At 41.1% G+C, this 26,353-nt stretch overlaps 1 protein-coding gene across 2 annotated transcripts in view; it reads left to right on the forward strand.

Annotated features, from left to right (window-relative positions):
- Positions 1 to 24,560, forward strand: part of TXLNB (taxilin beta) — a 34,704-nt gene extending 10,144 nt beyond the window's left edge. For both annotated transcript variants that reach the window (XM_015858413.2, XM_015858412.2), the window contains 7 exons: positions 2,505 to 2,675; positions 8,506 to 8,700; positions 10,323 to 10,442; positions 15,511 to 15,585; positions 19,832 to 19,924; positions 20,138 to 20,233; positions 21,336 to 24,560. In XM_015858413.2, coding sequence (XP_015713899.2) covers positions 2,505 to 2,675; positions 8,506 to 8,700; positions 10,323 to 10,442; positions 15,511 to 15,585; positions 19,832 to 19,924; positions 20,138 to 20,233; positions 21,336 to 22,106 — 1,521 coding nt within the window. In that variant the 3' untranslated portion in view covers positions 22,107 to 24,560. The remainder of the gene's footprint in view (positions 1 to 2,504; positions 2,676 to 8,505; positions 8,701 to 10,322; positions 10,443 to 15,510; positions 15,586 to 19,831; positions 19,925 to 20,137; positions 20,234 to 21,335) is intronic.
- The last annotated feature ends 1,793 nt before the right edge of the window (positions 24,561 to 26,353 follow it).

Genomic DNA, 26,353 nt, shown 5'->3' on the forward strand with positions numbered 1-26,353 from the left:
TTGGAGCACTGAACATGGCCCACATTGCCAATAACCCATGAAGGAGAAAGGAACTAAAGCAAAAACACATTCTTTTTTGACATCCTATGCAATGTCACTAAAATAAATCCTTTAACTAATACAACTTAAAGCTTATGGGAAAAACCCTTACAGTACTCAGCACTGCTTGTTAGCAGTTACCATTCTGTCTGTCCCCTGTTGCCCATCTCCATCACACACTTCAGGTCACTTTTTGCATTTACTGAGTTATTTTCCAGCTGGATCAGCTCCCTGGTCCAGTTAATCATGTGGTGATGTGAGCATTTCTTGCAGCACAGCTCTGGGAGAGAGCACTGTGCCAGGTTGAGTGAACTGGGTGCTGGCCATGACTTCAGAGCACATGGTGATGCTACTGGCTCTGATTGAAGAGGCTGTTCATATGTAGGGACACAACAAAGCACTATGTCCCCAAAGTCACTCCACTATATGCTATTTAAGTGTTAGCACATGCTCTGGAACAGGCTATCATGATGAGTACATGCAAAAATTGATGGCATCAGAAAATAGCATGGGTTGCAACTCTGCTGGTATTAATGAGGCCATGTCTACAGGGACAGGGAGGAAACAGTTGAACCATTTGGACATAAGCTGTGCCCTACAACTTGCCACCAGAGAGCATTCTGATGTAGCCAGAGTGATTGGGGCCATATGGAATTCCATTTGAATGGCTTCAATAATCCTGAGCATCTCTCAAGTTCTGGGTGTAACTGTACATTGATACATAGACACGAGTATCGTAAGAGTACAGTGGGGTAATGATAAAACTGCTTTTTTCGTTTTCTTAAATTGAGAGTTTATCTAATCAGGTCAGCCATCAAATTCCTTATACTTGAAGTAAATTTTAGCTGATATTTCATTACTTATTTCTAAAAATTCATCTCTGGTGCTCTTCTGTCATTCCTATTTGCCAGTGAATTTCCTTCTTCCATACAAAAGTAATGCAACATACTAGATATTTCTAAGAACTTTCAAACCTCAGTTTCTAGAGTAAGGCATTTTGAATGAAATAATTAAATAAACAGATAGATAAAGAGCAAAAGATGCTTGTAAGCCTTTTGGTATCTGACTAAGTGCTGTTTCATTCTGAATCCCCTACCTCAAACACAGCTTGAGCAAATCATCTTAAATTTGGACAAAGCATTATCTACTAAGCACAGGCTATGCATGAAAAATGTGAAGCAAAAAGAATGGGGTTTTTTTTGTGTTTTAAAAGGGAAGAAGAAGGGTCCAAAACCAAGCTTATAAAGGAAAACAAATCCTTAATTAGAGGCTAATTTTCCCTACAATGATAGAAAAAATATTACAACTTGATTAGATGTAAAGGCTCCTATTCTAATCTACCAGGGTAAAAATGCACAGCTCAACATGCTGAAAGCTGAGCATCAATTGTAAATATCCTCCAAGCTGGTGATTGCTTTGGTTTGTGGTATGACTAGCAGTGATGTGATTGATAATACACAGACCTCCATACCATAAGCATAAATTACAGAACATCTGCAGAAAACAGATCCTTGGGCAGAGCAAGTGCAACATATTATTCCTGCCACCTGTCTTGTCTGAGCTCCACATCACTCCCCCACACTCACAAACTTTCCCAGGCAACTATTACTATTAAGGTTTTCATATTGCAGCTCATGAATAACTGGAAAACATCTTTTGGACTTTTGGAATGTCTCACAATGCATACATGCCTGTAATTGAGAAAGAAGGGTTGCTGCAGGTTGGGATGGAAGAAGAAATCATTAAATGCTTCAGAGGTGACATGCCGTTTTGCTTTACAGTGTTAATTTGCAGTACAGCAAATTTGTCCAACAGCCATTAACAGGAATGTGTCAGAGGAAATGACTGATATTTGTGGGGCTGCTATCAGCAATTCTGATGTTCCCTTTCCTCCCACCTCCAATGAGATTCTTCCCTCCAGCCCTTTGAGAAACACAGTTCCTACACATCTGCAGAAACAGCTGCCAGGCTTTATACTCCTCAGAACTGAGGTGGAGCCAAAGAGACAGAAAGATGTTTGATTCCCTGTAACCCATCCCCATGACAGGGGCCTTCAGAAATATGACTGATGGACACTTCATGAATGAGGGGAGCCTGTCAAAGAGGAGGTGCCCACTGGCACTTCTGGGGAATCCTTTCCTGAAAAGCCTTGTCCTAGTTTGGCTGAGGCCAAGTAAATTTTCTTCCCAATAGCTCTTAAGGCATTGAGTTTTGGTTGTAGGATGAGAACTGCACTGAGCAGCACTTGGAGTAAGTAAAGGCCTTTTCAGCTTCCTATACTGCCCTGCCAGTGAGCAGGCTGTGGTGCACAAGAAGCTGTGCATCTCACTGTGTAAAGAGCTACTGACTACTCCAGTTCTTAACATTAAAACAAAACTAAAATCTCACAGCTGCCCTTTGGATAAATTCACTTTATTTTTTTCCTTTCTCCTCTCCACTTGTTTTAATTCCCATTCCCTGCTCAGCTTGAGGAGCATCGTGCTGAGCAGAAGCAGCTCAAGTACCTGCAGAAGAGGCAGGCCCAGATCACTAAGGAAAAGGACCAGCTGCAGAGTGAGCACAGCCGAGCCATCCTTGCTCGCAGCAAGCTTGAAAGCCTGTGCCGGGAGCTTCAGAGGCACAACAAAACTCTCAAGGTGAGTGCTGACCACACAGCAGTGAGGGAAGAAGGTGCCAGTGCCTTCTCACCTTGCTTCAATACCAAATTATAAGCGATGTTTGAATCTAAACAAATAATGTATGCTCAAGTCTTTATTCCTGCTTACATCAAGGCCCTTCTTTTCTTCCTTTGGAAGTGTCCAAGTGCTTCTCAGTGTTGAATGTGTTGTAGCTGTTTTTTGAGCATTGAGTTCAACTGGGACTGTTCAACAAAGGAGAGGTTCAGGAGGGATCTTATCAGTATCTGTAAATACCTCAATGGAGGTAGAGGATGGAGCCAGGCTCTTTTCAGTGGTTCCCGGTGCCTGGACAAGAATTAATGGGCACAAACCAGAATACAGATGGTTCTGACTGTGTGGGTAGCCAAAAACTGGTATCGTTTGCCAAGAGGGGCTGTGCAGTCACCTCCTTTGAGATCTTCAAAAGCTGCCTGGACCACCTGCACTGGGTAGCCCTGCTTGAACAGGCAAATGGGATCAGGTAGTCTCCTGAGGTCCCTTCCAACATCAGCCAGTGATCCTGTGATTCCAAGTTCACCAACGTTAGCTGTAAGTCCTTGTCATGTTACCAGGTAGATCAGCAAAAAGAAAACTAGTAGTGCCAACAGGCCAGTTCTGCCACATTTGCTGTGGCAGGTCACCCTTTCCCTCCCAAAAAGGTAATTCACCCAGATCCAGGCCTGGATGCCATATCAGCTGTCTGCCCAGCTTCAGCATGATGGCATGCAGGGGCCAAATGTGGAGAAAACTACTGGGGAAGGATGCTCTTAAAGCTGTATCAGGTCTTGCAGAAGGTATCTTTTCAGATCCCCAAGACTGCAAACGTGTATACATGTGTATGGCCAGAGAAATATGAACAGCAGATTTGCTACACAGGACTCATAGAAAGCTGGCAGCTGTTTTTGCATTATTTGAGCATTCAGGCATTTTCAAGTGATCTGTCATGTCCATCAATCAGGACACTTGTTTCAGGACATCAATCTTCAAGACAGGAAGGATGCTGACACTGTTTGTGAAAGCTGTCTGGATTATGAACACCAGTTCAAATTTTCAGGAGTGTCAAAAGGCTAGGATCCACATATCACACCTGCCTATTCTTTGGTGCATCATGCCACTTTAATGTGAAATTCATAATATGACTGTTCTTGAAAAATCTTTTGATCAGGAGGTAAGTTTCTGTTGTGATCTTCCTTTTTTATTTTCAGTGTATGTCCGTGACAGTGGTGTTATACAAAAAGCTTCTGATTTGGTCTATTAAAAATCCTTTTTTATGGGGATATAGTTATCTGTAGAATTACACACATGAATTCTCAGCAGCAAGAATCTCACCTCATATAACCTCTACTAACAGATTTCTACTCATTTTTACCAGCTCAGGAGCAGGCTTTTAGGATCTAACCTCAACTTTTATTGTATGTTGATAAGAATGGGGAATGGCCACTTCTAAACAGAAGCAGGCATGAGTAGGTAGATGGCAGTTGTAACAGGTAGGAAAACTAGAAGCAAATCTCCAGGCACTCAGTCACTTTAGCTTGAAACCATCAGTTAAATTTGTGCCTGCCATTCATACAAAACCTGGTGTATATTGGGCTATATACCTCAGTATCAATCCACACTGATCTGCCAGACCTTCTTGGCAAAATCTCTCAGTAGGAATATAAACCAGCTTTGAAGTGATCTAAGACTTATGATTTATGGCTTAAGATTTATGTCCAGGACAGCGGAAAACAGAGGTATAGAGAAAAACATTTGATATTTTGATCTGTTTTTGTCTCCAAGTATTTTAAGAAAATTATTGGAATATTTGCCTTTAGTCTTTAACTTCTGGAGATCTCCAGAATGTCATCTTCTGGTTCTTTTTTAGTGTAATATTCTTTTACTTATGACTGAACTGAGAGGGCCTAAAATAGGAGAATCCACAGTGTGTTATTCTTAAAATTCATGCTTAAGTAATTTTTATTTTGGCTTTGGCAGAACAGAGAAATTGATTCCTAATTTTTTTACTACTTGGGATTAGCACTTCTGATTATGTTCCAAAGAATGGAAAATAAAAACTGTCAGAGATTGTGTCATTTTAATAGCAAAGGAGAAGCCTGGCTTGCCCAGATCATGAATGTCCTCTGACTTGCCATGTGGTACATTATATGCACATCACGTCATGTAAATGTCATCTTTACTCATCTGCTGTGTGGAGCTCCCATTAATTGGAGATTGGTGCAGCCAAGTGGCGATGAATATGCAATGCAGAGCTGCATTGAAAATCCACAATGCATCAAAGAAGATAATTTCTGACTAGTGTTGGATACTAGCCTCAAAATTTCACTTACTTACAGTCTAGCTATTCAGATTATTTCCTTGCAGTTACATTTCACAGCAGAAAACAGATGTTTAATTTTCCCTCCAAGAAAAGCAAAATAAATGTTCATGAAATAACAGAACATATTCCCACTGCAATAGAGAACAGCTCTGCTAAGAGCAATAGCATCTCATTTCTCTGCATTGTGTTCATGTCCTGCCAATTATCTGACAGTCTGGTGGCTACTTAGTGTCGTGTAGTGACATAAATATCTCGGGTCTCCTGTCCTTCCTGCTACAGGCATTAAGCAATGACTTTCATACAAATGTCACAACAGTCAACAGTTCTGATTATGGGCTTGGCTCTAAACTGCGGACCTGAGGCTCAGTCCAGGCTGCCTGGGAGTGAGGAGAGCTCACTGAAAATGAGGAGTCTGCAGTCACATCATTTCTGCTGACAGGGCTTCAGTGGATTAACAGTTGTCTTGATTCATCCTGGAAAGATATAAGGACCAGAGATAATGTTGCCCTTCTATTTGCAGATTATTTCACATTCCAGTGCTAAATCCCAAACTACAGAATACCCTTGTCATAGTTTTACAAGATTTTATTCAATGCATTTTTACATTTTTAGCAGTAAAACACAGGATAGTGATAGCGGTACTGCAGTAGGACACAAGAATACACCTTTTATAGGGCAGATAGTACAAAGATTAAGGGCAGAGGAAAGGGAACAGTAGTTTACAGCTGGATTTTAGTCTTTCACAAATGGAAATCTAAAAAGAACTTACAATGTTATTTTTGCTTGTTTATTTGTTTTTCTCATTAGAACTGGATGCTTAATTTCAAAGTGTTTAAAGAATAAACAGTGTGCAACAGTGTGGCTCTCACATATTATGAATTCATCATAGAGATACCAAGAACTCACTGCCCTAAACACACTCGGCTCTGCTCCCACAAGCAGGCGAGGCAGGGGCACTTGGCTCTACACAGCTACTAGGGCTGTAACAGCAGCAACACAGAAATGAGGACAGTCTTCAGTCCTGCAGGATGGGGACAAACTTACTTTTAAAGGAACTTATTTACAGTATGGGGTCTTGAAATGGGAGAGATTAAGGCACTGGAAAAAAAGGGCCACATTATGGGGCCAGGTCTAAAGAAAGAGCTGGAGCTGGAGCTTTCTGATAGTAGTCTGGGTGATGCTGATGGCTTGAGGCTGTCAGACTGCGCCTACCCAGGTGAGAAAGTGAAGAGGAGCAGACTCTTGAGACTGAACCCATATTACCTTAGGGTAATATGGAGTCTAGAGTCAGACAGGAGTGGTAGTGTTGCAGGTGGCTCAGTGGTACAGCACAGCATCAGGCACAGAGTCCCCCTGACTCTGAGGAGCCTTCTGGGGCATACCCTAGTTCCCACAGACAGATATCTTTTGGCTTGTTCTCCAAAGGAGAAGAGGTCAAGATAAATATTCTGCTGTGCATCAAAAGGTTTCTTGGTTTTCGGTATCCTTAACCATGAATTTTTGCATTCTGCATGTGTTCTCTATAATTATTCAGCTCAGAAGGAAGGATGAGCAAGATGCAAGATCCTCTGTAACACGTTCCCTTTTCTTAATATATATATATATATATGTGTGGATTTGCATGATTGCTACTTCCAAGACATCTAATTTCACCTCATACCAGAGCTGTTCAGTGTGACTTCAGTGCAAAACACCAGTTTTTCATTTTATATTCAGCTTCATTTATTACTCCAGTGAGATTTAAATCACAGCAATGACATTATGCTATGACACTCTTTGGTCCATTAAAACAGAAAAAAATACGTTTGAGGAAGGGTGTTTCAAAGCCATGGAAATAAGATTCCAGACATACAAGTTTAGTTTCTCAGTCTGTCTTTGACTTTCCTGAAGTGAGGGCACCTTGTTGCTCTTCTCCCTGCTCAGGGCTGCATCTATGCCATGGAGAAGAAAGAGACATGAGCAGTTTTTAATCAGCATATGAGAGGTAAAATGAACTTCTGATTTAACTAAATCTATGAAGGAGCTCAAGTTTTTGTGTTCAGTTTTGACTCCAGGTTCTGAAGCAGGAATCCCTTATCTCCGAACCACTGCCCAGCTCCCTCTGTAATTCCACCTCTTCTGAGTGGAAGCCCTTCTTGAGTCACACTTTGTTCTATTCTATTTGTGAGCACACACACATTTTCTTGTGCAAAGTTCACAGCACAAACACAATTTCAGAGTGATTTCTGCCCATTACTGTATCATTAACAGATGGCTCCAACAGTTTTCCTCCTGTCATCCAAGGCTTTGTCATCTCTATAACATTCTGGCAGCAAAAGGACAAACGTCCTCTACCTTGAGCAGCAGTTGTTCAAGATCAGTCTTGTGATTTGCATGCTAAGTAGAGCTGGGGCACTTGGTATTCAGCTTAGTTTAAGAATAGGACCTGAATCAACACCCTTTCTGTCACATTTATGATATGAATTATACCTCATTCGAGTCAGCAAAAGCTTTATTCAGATATATTTACAGAAAATATGCATATGCAGTGTTATCAGAGGTTTTTATGTAAATGAATAGTTGAAATAGTTGAAGCTTTATTAGAGTATGCATGCCATTTGCATGCTGTGGAGAGATTTCTTAAAATGGTTCTGGCATGATTTGTAACAACAGTAGATATGATACTAGGCATTTAGTATGAGGATTGCATTCACCATCAGGGCAGGCTGCCCTGGAAGTAAACAAGAGGGAAATAAAGTTGTCCATACTTCTTGATTGAAAGCAATGGATCTAAATTATTTCCCCAATCCCTTCCATAAATAAAACAAAATCCAAAACAGAATTGCAATAACTGGTGAAAACATAATCCATCAATCTTTCTTCAAGCCAGGTTCTGATTCTCTGCTTTGATTCTTTGAGAGCCAGCCCATGAGCTTTCCTCGTTTCTACCCCCATCCCAATATCTGTCAATTAGAAGGAAAGGGAAGGAAACTTGTGGAATGCAAAGGGATTCTACAGAAAATAATCCCTCTTTAAAAGTGGAAATCTCAAATTCCATAAATTTGATATGAGGATTTCTAGTTAAAAGGAGGCATTTTAAAAGAGTGGATTTTAAAATAAATCAAAAAGAAATTTGATAAAAGGGTTTTCAACGACTTGCACTAAATATCTTATTCCAAAGCAAAAGCTGTGCTGCAGTTTCATGAACTAAGGCATGCATGAACATCCCCTTTTCAGGGATTACTTTGATCTGAAATTCTGCTTTACATCCATCTTTATACATGCAAATTCGTAGTTATGTAATTTTTTCAAGACCACTGTATAATTTGCTCTCATAATTCAGCATCATGCCTAATGTTGGAGCACATGAAAGCAAGAAAATTTCTGAAGGGGAATACAGACACAGATAATCCTTCAAAGAGTAGCCTTGTGCTACTCTGAAACAGCTTTTTGGAACCACTTGTGTTATGCATCTTATTTACCCTACTGTCTTCTTACTCTACTTAACTTCAGGAGGAAACAATTCAGCGGGCACGGGAGGAAGATGAGAAGAGGAAAGAAATAACAAATCATTTCCAGGGCACGCTGAGTGAAATACAGGCTCAGATTGAGCAGCAAAGTGAGAGGAACATGAAGCTCTGCCAGGAGAACACAGAGCTGGCAGAGAAGCTGAAAAGCATTATTGACCAGTACGAACTGCGGGAAGAGGTGAGCACTGCAATGCCCATGGGGACCAGCAGCAAACCCAGCTCCATGGAGGGAAGTGGAAAGCACTGTGAACATGTCATCCCCACTGACTATCGTTTGGGCATCTCATGGGTAGCTTCTGCTGTGCTTTGCTGTCCAGTTGGGGGCCTGTATGCATCGAGCCAGCAGGATGCCACATGGAATATGTGGGTGAAAAGCTGACCTGATGGCAGCCTGCATGCAGTACTCATGGCAGTTATAATGGTGGTGGGAAAAGGGACTGAGGTTCCCATGTAGCAAGATGGGAAAGCTGCCTGCTAATCTCTACCCCCATTCACTTGCTGCTCTCCCAGTCCCAAAGGACCCCAGAGTGCTCATAAGGCACCTCTCAGTTCTACCTTTTTGGACAGCCTGGCCCACAGCCAGATATATTTCTGATCCCCCCAGACACAGATTGCTGAGGTGACCATTCCCCAGAAACAAAGCTAATAACAAAGGTAAAGCGGGTCCTTTGCATTGGAACAGACTCTTCTTTGCAGGAATAACATTTACAGTAAAATCGACAATAGATGAATTGAAAATTACATCTTTAAATATAAACATTAGAGCAGTTCAGGAAATTTTAACACCAAAAGCCCTCTGGAAAATTCCCAAGCTCCCATTTCTGTGGTGGTTTAATGACAAACACTAGCACATATTGCAGTGGGTCTTTTTATTGTTTCCAAATGTGCTTATTGTGTGGCTCAGTGCAACCAGACAACATTATCACACTGAATAAAACATGAGTAACCTGTCCTCACAATCTGGAATGCCTGATACAATACACTAATTTCTAAATCTGTTGCATCTTGTATGAAGTCTTGCGCTGAAAGAAGGGAACGTACATTCCTGTCTTGTGGTTTCTATGAAAGGAAAATGTAAAGCAGAAGGATGTGCTCAGAATATTGAGCTCTATCTAAATGCTGCAGCAGTGAAGAGTGATATCAGCAGCACTCACTTCCTGAAAGTCACTGGAGCCAGAAGTTTTACAGGCCATAGGAGACCGCATCTGTCCCACTTCCCCTCTCATTTACCCAAGCACTCCAGGCCCACATTATCCATGTGAGGCCAGATCCAATGGGATGTACTAGACATATATATACAGGAGGAGCTGCACACACACTCCCTCAGCACTGGAGGTGCAATCTGTCATCACACATTTACCCACGCAGTGGCTTAGAACCACAGGCTACTTTGCAGCTCCAAAAACAGTGCTTCCCCCACATGTTTCTAATTGATGGGCAGTTTTATGATCTACAATTATACTGGATTATACAGATGACTTTATATGTGTATCGTGGAACTGGAAAAGATGCTGAGGGTTTGCTGTTGTTGGTTTTGTTGTTGTTTTTTTGTTTGTTTGTTTGTTTTTGGGGGGCTGGTTACACATCAAAATAGATGATGTAAACATATTTCTTTTCCTATGCAAATTCTGGCACAGTTTGTTCTTATCAGCACCATGGCTTTTTCATAACTGCAGTGGGTTGGGAAACTTCCTGTTTTGCAATATTTTTGTGTCCCAGTAGATAGCTGTGCATGCATGAGCATGAGTGTCTGTGTACATAACTAAACGTGCACATTCAGCAGAATCTATTCTCTTGCAGCACCTTGACAAAATATTTAAGCACAGAGAACTTCAACAGAAATTGGTGGATGCCAAGTTGGAGCAGTCTCAGGAAATGATGAAGGAAGCAGAGGAGCGACATCAGAAGGAAAAGGAATATGTACTTATCATGCTAATCTATTTTTTCTAACTTAATCTACTTTTCTTAATCTAACTTAAGGCCAAGATGAGAGCTGCATGCTATTTCACTAACATTTGGTTATTCTGGTCCAAGCCATGACACAGAAGCAGAGTAGCATAAGAGAAGGATTTATTACTACTGCCAGTGCTTGATGTAAAGGAGTAGCATCTGAAAAGCTACTTTCAGGAGCATTTATAGATTTTGAAGTTTGTGAGCAGTAGGTTATAGCACAGACTCCTTCAGCAAACTCACTACTACTGCTCTAATGATTTGTCACGATGTGTCAGATGATGCCATCAGTTTTCAAATGGCTCTGATATTTGATACTCCATCTCCTCACATGGTAAATGATCACATTTAAACAAGCAGGGAGGGGAACAAGGTCTTGTGATTGAATCAGTTGAAGGCCAATATCCCCCCAGGCTCAGAGCCTCCTCAATCATTCTCCTGTGTGTCCAGTCTTATAAATGTAGGAGAACAGGAGCTGCTGCAGTCAAGTCCAACTTTTGGGCTATCCTGTGTAAAACCAGGAGTTGGAACATGATAATCCTTGTGGGCCCATTCCAATTCTAGATAAATGTTCTGTGATTTTCTTCTGCAGAGCCTCCCTCCCCATGATGGTTCAAAACGTACTTCCTCAGGCTGCCTAGCATTTTCACAACTACCTAGCATCTACCAGCATTCTCCACTGGCACAGAGACCCTCTTCTCAGCAGTGGCAGCTTCCCAGGCTACACATAGGGAAAATCTCAACAGCTGGAAGGAACCTGTAGTCCTTAGCAGTCTTCTGACCAGCTCAGGAGTTGCATCAAAGAATTCTGACAGGATTTTTATCCCATCCCCACGTCTGGAAAGAGATGCATTAGCACCAGCATAGCCTAAATATCACAAAATCATAGAATCACCAAGGTTGGAAAAGACCTCCAAGATTATCTGGTCCAACTGTTCACCTAGCACTAATATTTTCCCACTAAACCATGTCCCTCAGTACAACATCTAAATGTTTCTTGAACACCTCCAGGGATGGTGACTGTGGACAAAACTATGGGATCATGTACAAAGGAAATACAGCAAACACCTCTCACCAAAAATTGTTCATCCTCTTTCTCTGCACTGCCTTTGTGGCTGGGACACCCAGTCCCACGTAATCACAGAGATTGGAAGGTACCTCTGGAGATCAGCTAGTCCAAAACCCTGACAAAGCAGGTTCCCTAGAGTAGGTTACAAATCTTTTCTGCTAGCTAAAAACTGAAAAGTAAGAGCAGCCAGGACTTCTCCAAGTGCACACTGGTGTGTCCCTGTATGACAGTGCATGGTCTGGCTGTACCTGCTCTTTCACTGTGGGGTCTGTGTAAAGCCAGAACCCAAAATTTTCTTCATGACAGTAGAACCTCAGCAGATTTAGTATATTCAAAGTGCAGGGAGCATTTACAATAAATCCCTTACAACAAAAAACAAATTTGGGTTTATTTTACTGCTGCCATTGTGAGTCTTCTTACTAAGACCCAGATTTCAGACAGTGGGGAAAAAAAAAAAAAAAAAAAGAGAGAGAAAAAAAGACACAAAAGGCAGGGCACTGACTCTGTGACTCTGAAGAAAACCCACACACAGCCATGTATCAGCGACTCTTCTTCCTCTGCTCAGAGAACTTTGGGGCTGTGTGCTACTGTGACTGGCCAAGTTTGTAGCCAAAGTTTCTCATTACAATTTATTCAGTGCAGATATGCATAGTTCAGTTATTTTCATTTCTTATAAAGCAATGAAAATCATCTCCATCTACACACATACAGGAGTGGGAGATTTCCTTTGTGGCTTTGCTGAATGTACGATTAGCATCTATGAAATAGCAGGTTCAAAAACAAGCTACAAAGCCTTTAAGCTGTGGGTGTATAATGATACACACTGTGTTCAAAGACTTTTTTTCACACTATTGAAGCTAATGTTCAAAAAGACTTGCCTTAGAGGGAGTCAGGTGATACATTAGTAACATCACTTTGGAGCAAGGTAGCTTTGGCTGGAGAATATAAGTGACTGGCCAAAAGCCATGCAGCGAGTCTAGGCATAACCAGCAAATCCCAATTTAGAACAGACAGCCCAGCACCCAGAGAGCTGGCCTAAACTAGTCTCCCACCTCACTCATAATGCCAAGTTCTTACTCCCACCCACTCAGCTACTGTGTGAGAGAATGTGTGTGTGTGTGTGTGTATATATATATATATATGTGTGTGGAATTAAGATGTCTCTGATTGAGTCCTTCCATTTAGGGTTACCTCTCATTAGCTAAACTGCACAGTCAGAGCCCTACCACATCTCAGTATCCTGTCCATACCAGTTCTCTGCATACAAATTTTTTACATCCTCATGCATGAGTTTTGCTGCAGGACTTTTCAAATGTCTTTAAATGAAAATTTCTGTATTCTTTATCTATTTGATTACTCCTTGGAGGCTCACTTTGATGTTTTCCTACGCATTTCTTTCATACAGGAATCTTTGCTCCTATACAAAATTTCTTTACCTCATTTAGGGAGAGATGTCCTCTCCTGCAGACCCGGAACATCACAGCTCAATAGACAGAATCCCTTACAGAACTGTCTTATTGCTTGCACAATTCACTCCACACAAAAAGCAAGAATGCAGTCCCCTGTGTAAGTAGCAATCATCCATACTGCATAGCAGCATGATGACCCCCAAAGTGTCAGCCTGATCTAAATATGCAGTTTTACCATCATCCTATAAGTGCTCAGCACTATTTGTGACTTCCCCAACACACCATATGTTTTTAGCACTCATAAAGCAAACTTTGAACTGCAGTTAATTGCAGTTTAAAGCCCCTGTGACTTTGAAGAGTGTGACTGAAAGGTAATGATCAGATGTCTACATCATTGGAATATGAAAACTACAGCAGCAAAAAAAGAGGGAAACCTTTTTTTCACAAAGCCATTCCCTAGATCTATGTCATTACATGGAATGAGTGTTCTTGTTCTTTTAGCTGTGAGCATGATATGACTGCCTGGGCTTCCAGAAGCTATCATAGCTCTAATGATATTGTATAACATCACCACACTTCACTGAATTGCTGTTTTGTAAACCCCACATTCAATATTTATTCGTTTCGTTATACTACAGCCTCCTTGTTACTACTTCGTAGCCAATTAATAAATGTATCAGTTCTCCTGATGCAGTTTCTCTCAGCTTGGTGTTTGCAGATGACCCCAGGCTGCACATTAATTTGAGCAAACCTGTCTGAGGCTTGCTTCCCTTACAGAATAGTTTATTAACTCTTAGATTTTCAGTGGCTACAGAAGTGAAACGGGTCAATAGTACAGAACAGTTTCATTAGCAGGCAAAATAAGTACCTTTTCCTTGCCTTCTCTGCCTATCTTACATCTTTTGTACTGTAGCAGAAGACATGGCAGGGCAGGTGTGACCTCTTCATTACCTCAGATATGCTGGAAAAGAAGGTAACTGTAGACAAGATTTAAGGAGTACAGATAAAAGCCCAGATCTTGCAAGTAATGACTGGCCTGGGGTTGAGTAGCTCTGGAGGTTTTCAAAGCACTTTTCATTAAATCATTTGATCCAGACACCCTTCAAATTCTCAAAACAAAATAAATCACCAAATAGAAATAAAATCATTCCCATCCAAGAAACTGTAGGTGTGAATAATTCAGTGGATTTCCAAAAAAGGGCCAAATCGATGGAATAAATGTTTTTCTAGTTTATATATAAATATATATACATGTAGGTATATATATTTGTATATGATAAATCTTATTCACTTTCTGTGCTGCAAATAGCTGGAGATGGCGAGATTCATTATATTGTTCAATCAGCATTTGTAAGGTGTATCCTCCTTTTTGCCAGGTGGCATTCAAGTAGTTTGAATGTCTTCTTTCTAACTAAATGTTGAGAATCAAAGTTTTTACTATAATCAAATACTTCTTCTACATGTAATTCCACTCACTTTTCACTTCCAATACGAATGGGTTCTACTGACTTATACAGTACTTTTCTGAAAATACCTCAGAGTCCAGCTTTGCTATTTCAAGTGGTGCAGTTTAGTCCAACATAAGAAATTCTGTGGAAAACTATTATTTATTTAATCATCATTTCACAAGTTATCACTTGCATTTTTTTCCTGAAATAAATTTGGCTTAACCAGTAAAAATAACACTTGATACATGTTTGGAAGACAACAGATATTTCTTTAACGCTTCAGTAAATATTTCATTTCCTGCTTTCAGATCAAAGCAATTTCTGGACTATTTACTATGGACTTTGAAAGTGATGATTTCTAACTGCACTCTGGAGAAGAGTCTGTGCATCTCTTTCCTACAATTCCCTACCCTCAGCTGATCTTTCAGTGTGCAGCCCACATGTCCAAATGTCATTTTGCTAATACTCTGAAAAAGAGATAACGTCTTCCCAGGAGCAGCCAGGGATGAAACTGCAATCAAGCTGTTCCTGGGCTGCCTTCTTGATCTAAGCGAGGCATTTATCACCCTGAGCTGGGAGTCTCCTCCAATGTCACATCAGTGCAAAAGAAGCTCTAAGATAACAAGATAACAGAGCTTGTTTTTGTATGACACTTACTATGCATTCCCTTTCTGGAAGCCTTCAGATTTTTTTACACAAGTCTGACTGTGAACACATGTAGGCTAAGTATTGATCATTAATGCAAAAGAAAACATGCAATAGAAAGGATATCAGGAATTTAATTCCAAGCTGCGTTGAAATGACAGTACCAGAAGGTGCTGTAACCACTCTCCACAAGTCACACGAAGATATGGTTAAATATCATACTTCTTAGAGCATACTATACTGCATGTTTCATTCTAAACCGGTTTTGAACTAATATTCAAGTATCCTTCTCCTTAGGGTAGCAATAAATATTCTATCTTGCCTAACTCCTCCAGCTAAATTTATATGAGAGTTAAATCACTACTTACTAAGTCAGCAGCAACAGAGGCATATGAAGCTTGAGGTTGATGGTTTCCAGCTGATAAAATGGGATCTAACAATTTTTCTCTCCATTGCTCAAAACACAGCTCCTGAATCAAGCTGCAGAATGGAAGCTACAGGCCAAAATGTTAAAGGAACAAGAGACAGTCCTGCAGGCACAGGTGACGTAGGAGAGGTGACTGCATGGTGTGTCTTTGTTTGTCCACTTCTAGCCCATTACACATATTTCAGGTAAAGTATCCAAACTATTTTCTGTGAATTCTTTCTATCTTCATTCTTCATTACACAAACTACGGTGAAGCCAACAGTAAGGTAGTGTCCCATACTGCACATCATGCTGTGGTATCTATGAGTGTTTACAGTGCTAAACCACAAAACAGTATGAATGCCTTGGCATGATTGATTACCAGAAATATCAGGCTTGCATGTCTCTAATCCATAAAAACGCTGAGGTACAAACATAGAACACATACAGCAAATTGGAACTGATGTGCTATGCAGTTTTCTAGTCTGGGGTGTGACAACAGAGCTTTTATCAACTTTATCTTGATTTTTGCCAACTGAGGGCTTACAACAAGGGACCTCTAGGGTCTCAGTATTAAGATTAGATTCTGAAATATTCTATAAAGCAAAATGATTTCCCCAAATTATATTAAAAGTCAGGCTGTAGCAGAAGGCAGTAAAAGCAAGGAACAGGCGATAGACAAAAAAGTTACCTCCTACACTTTGAATGCAATGCGATAATTGACCTTAAATGCAAGTGAGAAATCTAAATGATATGACAGACTTTCCATCAAGAAGAGACCGCACCAGTAGATTTTCCTACACTTAAAAAAAAAATAAATAGCAGTATAGCTTTATTTTCTTCTACTTGTCTGTGAAAATGGTCCCTCCCAACCCAATTTTGGGGGTACTTGGTCCTGCAGCCATTCAGCTTGTCATTCATCAGCAGGGATATTCAATGCCCTTGCTCACAGTTTGGCATACTACTAAGTTGTTCTAGTTCTGCCCTTGCAGACAATCCAACTCCTATCTGTTGAGCAGTCAAGAAGGGCTGGAGTTAAAATGATAACCTGGAGACATGGTAAGAGAGCTACTGTCCCCACATGTTTTTTCAAAGACTGAGATAATCAGGTAACATACTGAAGAATGTCACATGCACTGACATGGACACTTGCTTGACAGGTTCTGCGATCAAACCTCAAAGGCCTCCAGCTGAGTTAGTCCCAAATGCAGGTCAATTTTCTGAGTGGTTTTAGTTACACTTTTATGTTCAGCAAGGAAGAATTTTGTATGCAGACAGACCTCTGTAGCCAGTTTAACGAAAGTGAAGGTACTGATAAAAACCAGAATATATGAAGCACTCATTTGAAATGGAAAAAAAAAAAAAAAAGCTTTTAGAAAAAATCCATTAAAACAAGCCCACAAAGACATTGATAATTCCTTTTCCCCCTTGCAGACTAGCATACATTTAAATTAAAATTAAGGGGTTTGTGTGCTGAAGTGAAACATGCAGTTAGGTGTTCTTAAATACATGAACTCTGGCACCTACACAGCAGTTTCCACTTGGAATTACTGAGAATAATAATAATAATTAGTACTATTTCCAGCATGGTAGCACTGATGGACTTCCCTCAAGGACCAGATGCCACTGTGCAAGCACAAAACAGGAAGAGCATAAAGAGCTCCCTAATGCATGAAACAACCAATAAATAATTGCAGAAGGACAACTATGTGGACATAATGAGAACATACTGGTCAATGAGACTAAGAGGAGCCGTAATACAGTTCTCACCACCTGCTATAGCAAATGAGACACCACTCATTCTAGAGATGAGGAACACCCTGTGCTTCCTTGAGCTGCAGGAAACCAAAGGATATCAGCTTCATGTAGGCTGGATTCTGGTCAGCACAGCATGCCTGAGACAGCCAAATCCATCCTCCAAATGGTTACAGGGATTTGGCTCCAGCTCAAGGTATGCACCCAAACCATGCAGTGCTTCCCAGGGGTTGCACACCCTGCCTGGGAGCACTGCTTAGGCAGTCTTCTTCAGCTCCATATTTTGAAACAGAACAAGAAGGTAAGAGCCAGGCCTTTAATTTTTGGTAGCCAGCATCACACAACCACTGGTCTGTAGCAACTGAGAAGTAGGTGAAAGAGCCAAAGGAAGCCTTTGCTGTAGCACTGTGCTGGGATCAGCCTCACAGCCTGGTAACACACATGTGCCACCTTCTCCTGAAGCTCTGCACTTGAGCCAGAGGATCCTCACTTGCTACATGCATGGTCCTCATCTCCACAACTGCTCGCTCCTAGTGAGAGACAGCTCTCACTGCTTGATCCAAGCCACTGAAAGAATTTCATTTGTTTATATTCAAATGTTCTTTGTGCTCTCGTACTGCCTAAGGCCCCAGCAAAGATCAGAAGTAGACCTGTTCAAACTCGTTGTTTTTTTTTATCTAATAAAACAATAGGTGAAATTTGGGAAGGGGAGCAGAGACAGAACTGAGACGTATGAGGAGCAGGTGAAATCACTTGTTGAGTGCAGAGCCGAGGAGCTGAGTGGAGGCCTCATGGCGGCTGCAGCTCCTCCCTAGGAGCAGAGGGGGAGAGCTGAGCTCTGCTCTCTGCTGACAGAGACAAGGCCCAAGGGAACAGCATGGAGCTCTGTCAAGGGAGGAGCAGCTGGGGGTTAAGAAAAGGGTCTGCACCAGAGGGCAGTGCGCATGCAGGCACTGACCCAAGCTGCTTGAGTTCAAGGAGCATTTGGACAGCGCCCTCAGACATATGAGTTTGGATTTGGGGTGGTGCTGTGTGGAGCCAGGGGTTGGGTTTCCTGATCCTTGTGGGACCTTTCTAACTCAGGATATTTTATGATTGTAGGACAAGATCTCTGTCCAGGCTCTCATACCAGCTCCCTCACTTCACAGCAGGTGGTTCTACAGAGCCATCAAATTGACTGAAAAAGCTCACTTGGCATCAGGGTCCCATCTACATGGTGGCACTTTGGCTGCTAAAGTAATTCTTTCCAAGTTTCTGTTTTTGTATGAGTCACAGCTCTGGCTGCAGCCTAACATAAATACACAGGCGTATGCTGTTTGTCAGCAGGCTCCGATATCAGCAGTCCAGAGCTCTGCAGGGATTAACCTGCCATGCATTTACCAGCTTGGCAGGGAAGGGCTGCAACCAGTGGTGCATTCACAGCCACCAAGACCTTAACTGCCTCATTTAAACTTAGCTTGGGCAAATCCACACTACACTGCAATTATGGCAATGACATATTCCCAGAGGCACCGTAACAGCTAAGCAGAATGAAAATAAATCATAATATAACTATAACCAATTTGAAAGTCAGGATTAAACCTACCCCATTATTAGAAGAATTTTCTACATCCTCTTTTCCTCAGTGCAGCATCAGGGGATATGTGCACTGGCTGGCACCATGGGAAATAAAAGCTCCTGGTTAATCATTTTCTCAGCTCCACACAGGTGTGGGAGAGGGCAGCTGGCCCCACCAGCTGCTTGGAGCCTCCAATTCTTCTGCACCCACCATACACCCTGCTGATTACTCTAACAAGAGCTATCAGGCTGGGCTGATGAACTGTCCAATCATGTCAGCAGAAAGCATCTGAGATTACTTTAGAACAGCTGGTATCTGTACGTTATAGAGAGAACATCCTGCATGGTTTTGGAGCTTTAGAAGCACTTTCCCCACCCGGGAGGAGGGAAGGGAAAATAAAAAAATTTTTTTAAAAATTAAAAAAAAAAATTAAAAAAGGAAAAGGAGAAACAGATTCACAGATTTTACATGGAAAAACAGGAAAATAGTGCTTACCGACAAAGCGCAACCACAGCTGAACATTCACGTGACTATCAGCTTTTATCATACACCTAACTCTTATCCAGGCTTGCTGGGTATCTGATAAACCAGGTGAATGGCTGGATGAATTAAGGCTTAATGCTTGTTCACACACAGTTCTCAGTCTTACTTAGAGCTGACTCCGTTTCCCAGTCCCACCCAGCATCAGTGGTCATACCAACTCAGGATAGTCCCTGCCATGCTCCAATAGCCCAGTGCACTAACAGACATGGCTCAGTTAACCAATTACCACTTTCTGTTCCATAGGTCACCCTAAATAAGTCAGCCTTTATTGTATAAGGAGTTTGTGAAGAAAGCAGGGGGCTGGAAATCTAGTCAGATTTTAATGCTATCCTCCTGAAACCTCTATGGAGTTACTTAGGGAAATGTTTCCACTAATCTTTCACTTCTAGAGAATTCTTTCATTTCTGGGCAACCAGCACAGAGACATCCTAGCAGCAAGGTTCCTGAAAACTCAGCATCCATAATTCCCAGGTCTTCTCCTCTGGAAACTCTGAAATCATTGTTTTTCTTTTTCCTGTTAATGTAGATCACTCTCTACTCTGAGCGATTTGAAGAATTTCAAAAAACATTGACCAAAAGCAATGAAGTGTTTGCTACCTTCAAACAGGAGATGGAGAAAGTGAGTAGCAGCTTACATCTGAGCTCTGTCCTTGACACTCTTTTGTTTTGATATGTCACACTGCAGTAATTTTATCTGGGATTAGGACATTTCTGCATATTTTGGAGAGCAGTGTTATGACTACAGCCAAAGACCTGAGTAAAAGGGCTGTCCTAACTCCATTTGCAGTGCAGGACTGCTGTTGTGATTCAGCTTTTCTTCCTGATTTTATAGATGACAAAGAAAATGAAGAAGTTGGAAAAGGATACTGCTACTTGGAAATCCAGGTTTGAGAACTGTAACAGAGCATTATTGGACATGATTGAAGAGGTGAGCAGGCTTTTTGATGCACCCCTTTCACCACATAAAAGTTTAATTGGGAGATGCAATGAACTGCATCTGTCAAAAGTAAAAAATAAGTGTATGTTGAACCTTGGGGTCATTTTTTCATGTTACCTTGGTTATTGGATCATTTAAAAGAAAAAAAGGCAAACATCACAACTATTGGGACTTTTAGATTATGCTGAAATATTCATTATGTCCACAACAAACTGAATTATGTACCTGTGAATTTTAAGTGCTCTAAAAGTGCTTGCTAGTGAATGCTCTTGCAAAGAACCAAATTGGCATTAGTTCACTTTATGATACTTTCTTTCTGCATAAGAGCATTCACTCAGAGAGTTAATGTGCCCTAGTGAATGAATTTTAAATTCACTCCTTTTGTTAACTTCTTATGCAGGCAAACTCTAGGAGCCAAAAGCAAGCACTGTGGCTCACTATAGCTTTAACCACACTGTCAGAGAAACAGTGCAGAGGAAATTAGTAAGCATGTTGGAACTCATTCAGATAAGATAAGAGGCTGCCTGAAGTTTCAGCCCAGACTTACAATGAACTTGGACTGGGTCTTTCTGGCTAGTTTCGTAGTCCTGTACTATCGTCATTTCTATGGATTTTGATATTTCTTGATTCCTCACTGAAGAAGCAAGAAAATGTTCAAATTCAGGAAACTCTCACAGAATCTAGAAGGGAAGTTAAATAAAAAACATAACTGCTTTTTTTCCCCTCAAAAACAAACAAACAAACAAAAATCCGCACACTCAGCCTCACTAGAACTGAGGTTCAGGTAGGATTTTGGATCTATTTCTGTATGAAGATACAGTATGTTCTCCTCAGGTGTTCCTACAAATATTTCTTGGTAAAACTGATCTGTATGACCAATGCTAATGCAATACAGCAACAAAAGCAAATTTCCTCTTGCAGCCTCAGTACCAAAGATCGTGGTAATTGCAGAGCAGTTTGAGAAAGCCAGAAACCTTGTAGAGTCCTGTGAGGACTGCCTAGATCTCAAATTGTTTCGTAATTGCTAATTCCACCAATGAACTGCATGCACACAAACTCAGTCTGTGTCTTTGTCTAATGTCTCTGACCACAGAAAGCCATGAGGACCAAGGAATACGAGTGCTTTGTGCTGAAAATCCAGAGGCTAGAGAACCTTTGCCGAGCTCTGCAGGAAGAGAGGAATGAATTGTACAGGAAAATAAAACAAGCACAGCTCCCTGAAGAAGTGAATGGAAATGACATCTTAGAAGATGACGACGACACTAATACAAACCCTTCCTCCCCTGAGCAGGCAAGCATTGAGTTATATGCTGCTGACAAGAATATGCTGCAGGAGCTAGCTGAAGCTTTCAGGGTGACCCACAAAGCAGAGGAGACCCTCCCAAGCGACAGCAGCAGTTCAGAGACATGCGATGTTCAAATGTGTAAAGCCAGCTCTGTGCCAGAACTCCCCTCACATCTCACTTCACAGCCAGAGGCTGGGAACCACTGTGAGCAGTTCAGCATGAGCACATCAGCACCCCCTGAACACATGCCAGCATCCACTGAAAATATGACAACACCCATTGAGAACATGCCAAAGGCCACCAAAAGCATGCCCATGCCCCCAGAAATGGTGCCAATATCCACAGAAAGTGTGCCAATACCTACAGAAGGTGTGCCAACACATCCCAAAATCATGCCAGCAACCCCTGAAAGTGTGCCAACACCCATGCAAAACACATCTGCTCCAGCTGGAAATATGCCACCATCCACCAAAAGCACACCAGAAGCTGTAGAACATGTGGATGACATAGCAGAGCTGTTTGTTCAGGATCAGCCTGCAGAGCAAAAAGGGGATACAGATATGGAAGCAGTAGATTAAAGACAAAGAAGAATTCAGGCTCATATTAGACAAACCATAGCTCTACTTTGTTCCTCAAATTTATTGTGTAAATTAAAAAGTGAGTGGTAAAACACAATTATACATACCTGTAGACAAACATAATGCACTTCTCTTTGATACCACTATCCAGTTTTACTCGGTCTGCATGTTTTGCTGTCCTTCATCTGATTAAAGCATAATATTTTCTTACTGATAGGAAAATTCAACAAAATTACAGTATCTTTTCTCCCAGCCATGAGTCATCTTCTTCAACAAAATGATTTTGAAATGCTGGAGTTACATGTTTCAAAAGTCATTGCTATTTTCATACATACACTTAAAGTCTCATAATTAATTATATCTATTTGATATGTTGCATAAAAGATGGCTTACTTGGAAATGCAGAGATCTCAATGAATGAGGAAAAAGGAATCTGTGATTATAAAGTAAAATAGTGAAACCATCAGTGTGGTCAGCCATATCCAAATTGAGCTGTAATAACAAAAGGTGATTTATTATGCTTTTTAAGAGTAAACTACCACTGAGCACTATGTGGACTGCATACCTCTAACTTTCAGCCTTACCCTGAACTGTCTTTTCTGCTTTCTACTTGACAAGAGGTTTTGTTTTCATCAGAACAATGAAGGAAGGGAGACCTTTTCTAGATTCCTCATAAAATGACTGAAAAGAACACTAACTTCTAAGCTGATGGTGATTTCCAAGGTAGGGATCACAAACTTCCTTTTGCATCTAAAATAAACCTGATAGTTTCTCATACCATTTGGGATCGTGATATCAGAGACACCTGCCTGCTGCCAGCCAGCAAATGAGCTTGGAAGCCTGGAAGTTCAGAAGCTGGGTGCAGATTCCAGCACTTAAACCAGGAGCAAAAGGCAGAGATTACACCAGGAGATACCCTTGTGATAATGCTTCAGGATGATGTGATCCCTCCTAGACACAGCGACATGAACCTCTGTTCACTGAAGGTTCCTTCTGACTCCATTGTACGTGCTAATGCAACCAGGAGAAAGACAAGCACACTTATCTGTCACCCTATTCAAGTCAGTAGCCCACGAGCAAATATGTACCAGGAAAGCAGGAATCGCTGTTCTTTCTGGGGACCAGCTGTATTTCTACTTCTTTTCTAAACAGCTCTTCCTATCTGCTTGTCAACACAACATTGCCTAGTATTTTCTCTCCCATGTTGGAACTGCCAAGCCAGAAGTACTGATTTTGACATCAAGTACAAGGATAAGGAAGGAAGCAAGTAAGGGTGTAGCAACCAAGACAGCTGTCTGGTCTCAAGGAAAGAGAGTAAGAAGGCCCTAGGGAATGCAGCCTAGGTCTTTGGATTGTGATCTGAATAGCTTAAGAATCTGAAAAGGGTAGTAACATGAGATATCCAGATGCAGGAAAGCTAAATCTTACAATCAAACAAGCTCATGACTAGAAAAAAATTGCAAGAGCCCCTGAGGAGAATTTGATCTGAATTTAAGCCAAAATTGAAATACAGTTGAATTAAGAGAAAAGATGCCACCGCTGGCAGAATGTGGGAGACTGTGGTCACACATTCATTCCTGCATGTCACCCTCCAAAAGTGAGGTTTGAATCTTTGCGTTCTGCTATTGTGTAAGCAGCCTGGCTGAGAACATCTGCATTTGTACTGTACATTCAGCCTTTGAGAGCTAGCTCAAATATACAGAGCACAAGTTGCAAATGTTGGTTGTTCTAATACAGACTAACAAGTAGCTATTAGAGCTTCAGCTACCAAATGTAGATGTCTTAAATTATGCTGACAGGACTTATTTCATGCCTTCAATCACCTGAAAGTGGATCATTTAAGTCTTAGTTATGTTAAGCTCCTTTTATAAGTAATGGAGATAATAGGCGTTTCTTGAGGACAAGTCCTCCCCTGGTAAAACAGACATCCAAGATTGAAGAAAATGTTTTTCTCTTCACTGATTCTAGAATCAGCCCAAAATAACAATGTTAAATTTAAAATGACAAATATTAGGTGTCTAAATTAGTTAGGTAAGAGGAATACCACCATACATACAGGATCAAGGTCCTAAGCAAATCAACCAAGACACTCTGAAAACCAAGACTCTTACGTGCCTTTGAAAATGTTGCCTTTTAGCAAAATTTCATGCTAAGAAAACAAGCTGTATTCACTTGATTTACTTTTAGTTTCTATTGCCTTGAGTCTGTAGAAATGTGGTTTCCACTACAAGCTCTGTTTGTTTTTTTTAAGGGTGGTTTTAAAATTTGTGTAATTTATATACCTTTTCTTTTTCTTCTCCTCTTTCTTGATCTCATTTGATTCTGTTGTCAGTTTTGGAACTTCCTGCATGTAGCCAACTCTTATTTTTTTAAAGTAGGCCTTTAAAATACCTTTAATTGTTGTAGTTGTCTCATAAAGTCAAATATTCAATTACATAATGATAATGATTGACATGTCCTTGTAACTTGGTTCCATTTTGCATAAGCATTATGGTCACGTCTTCAGTTACATAATAGTTGCCTCATACCTTCCAACTTCAGCAGGGAGACAAGGATCCTACAGATAAAAGTTTCTACATAGTTATGATTTATTCCTACAGCTTCGTCCCTCATGATTAATTACACAACCTCCAGGGAAAGATCACTCCCACTCTATTTCTCCTTCCTCATTTTGTCCTTCTTTAATTTTTGCATCTAAAACTGTACTCACATACTTGTAATTCTCATTACTCTAAGATCTGCTACCCACATGGCAGTTGCTTTTGCTCTTCCATGCTCTCTACCAACTTGCACTTAATCCCAGCAGTTTCTTCCTCATTGTCAATACTTATGTACAGTGCTGAAAGCTTTTAGTATGGGACTTGGCCTCCTGTGCTTGCAAGAGATGGAAGAACAAAAATGTAGGGAAGATTTTGGCTGGTCTCAGGCTGGATGGAGAATTTCCAGTCACACCATAGGTGTGGCTTACATGTTATCTCATGGCCTGTAGGAGGGAGGACCCTCAACAGAGGCAGAAAATCTAGAAAATATAGTTGTGTACCCGTTCACCACCCATCATGTCAGACTAGCATATTAAGCTGACATGACCCTTCCTGTGTTATTTAGTTTTCCCTCATTCATCTTCACTATAAGCTGCTGGCCTCCTCTTGCTGTCTTCCAGTACTGGTGCCCTATGCAAAACTGCCTTTGTACATAGCAGTATCCTCGTGAAAAGCCTTTGGGATTGTAGGCTGTACAGTCCAAGGCACTTGCCTCAGTTACCACCCAAGAGGCAGAAACCCAGCCCCCTTCTGTGGTCACTGAAATGCAGTAAGCAGCAGAGACATGTACTACTTCCCTACAACTCATCCTTACTGCCATTCTCTTCCTGACATTGCCAGTCTCATCAGTCTGTGTGCTGTGGTTGCTCCTTCAGCCTTGCTTATATTTCACATACTTTTTTTCCCATACTGTCAGACACAGATTTGGGGTAAGAAAGGTGGTGATGGTAGCTGTATCCTTCTGTACCCTTATTAAAACCAATTCACTGCTGTACTGCTTCCAAACCAGCAGCAGCCTTTGATTTGCAAAAGCTGCAAAAGAAGAAACAAAGTATGTGTTTTCCTGTTCTGCATGTCTGACCTTAGTCAGCTCAAAAATGTAACAACTCCCATGCTGAACATGTAAAACAAACTTTTTCAGCAATCCATAATTTATCCACATCTGAGAGGATTTTTAGGATTACAGCTAAAATCACATCTGTGACACTATCACGACACTCTCACCTAATTTCTGTGGCAATCCACAGATATTTTTGCCATCTTGACAGATCTTATTGGCAAGAGACTGGTAGGAAATATTACAGTCCAGAAAAAAAACTAAACTAAAAACTGAAACAGTTGTGCTCATCAGTATGGAACTGAGACTTCTTTACCAGGGAATTACAATAGGACTAGCTTCTCTCCTGGGCTAACAAGATATCCCCACGTTTCCATTCCCATTATTCTTCAATCATCAGCTGTGCTTAGCCAAAGGGCAATCACAAAGAGCAGACAAGGCATGAAGGAGGCATTTGCACTGTTTGTAAACTCCCCATCAATTGCTGGCACTAACACAGTTCACCACTTTGCAGTGCTGTCTTTCCTACTGAGAAAAGGCTTGCCACATCCCTTTCAAAGATGAAGCAGGCGATATCGATTGTAACCCTGCTGGCTCACAGCTTCACTTGGATGACAGCACTGGCTGCCCAGCAGCACCAGCCACTCATT

Source organism: Coturnix japonica, chromosome 3, assembly GCF_054131305.1.
Source record: "Coturnix japonica strain WE chromosome 3, WE-NBRP24, whole genome shotgun sequence".
In the NCBI taxonomy this organism is placed as follows: domain Eukaryota; kingdom Metazoa; phylum Chordata; class Aves; order Galliformes; family Phasianidae; genus Coturnix; species Coturnix japonica.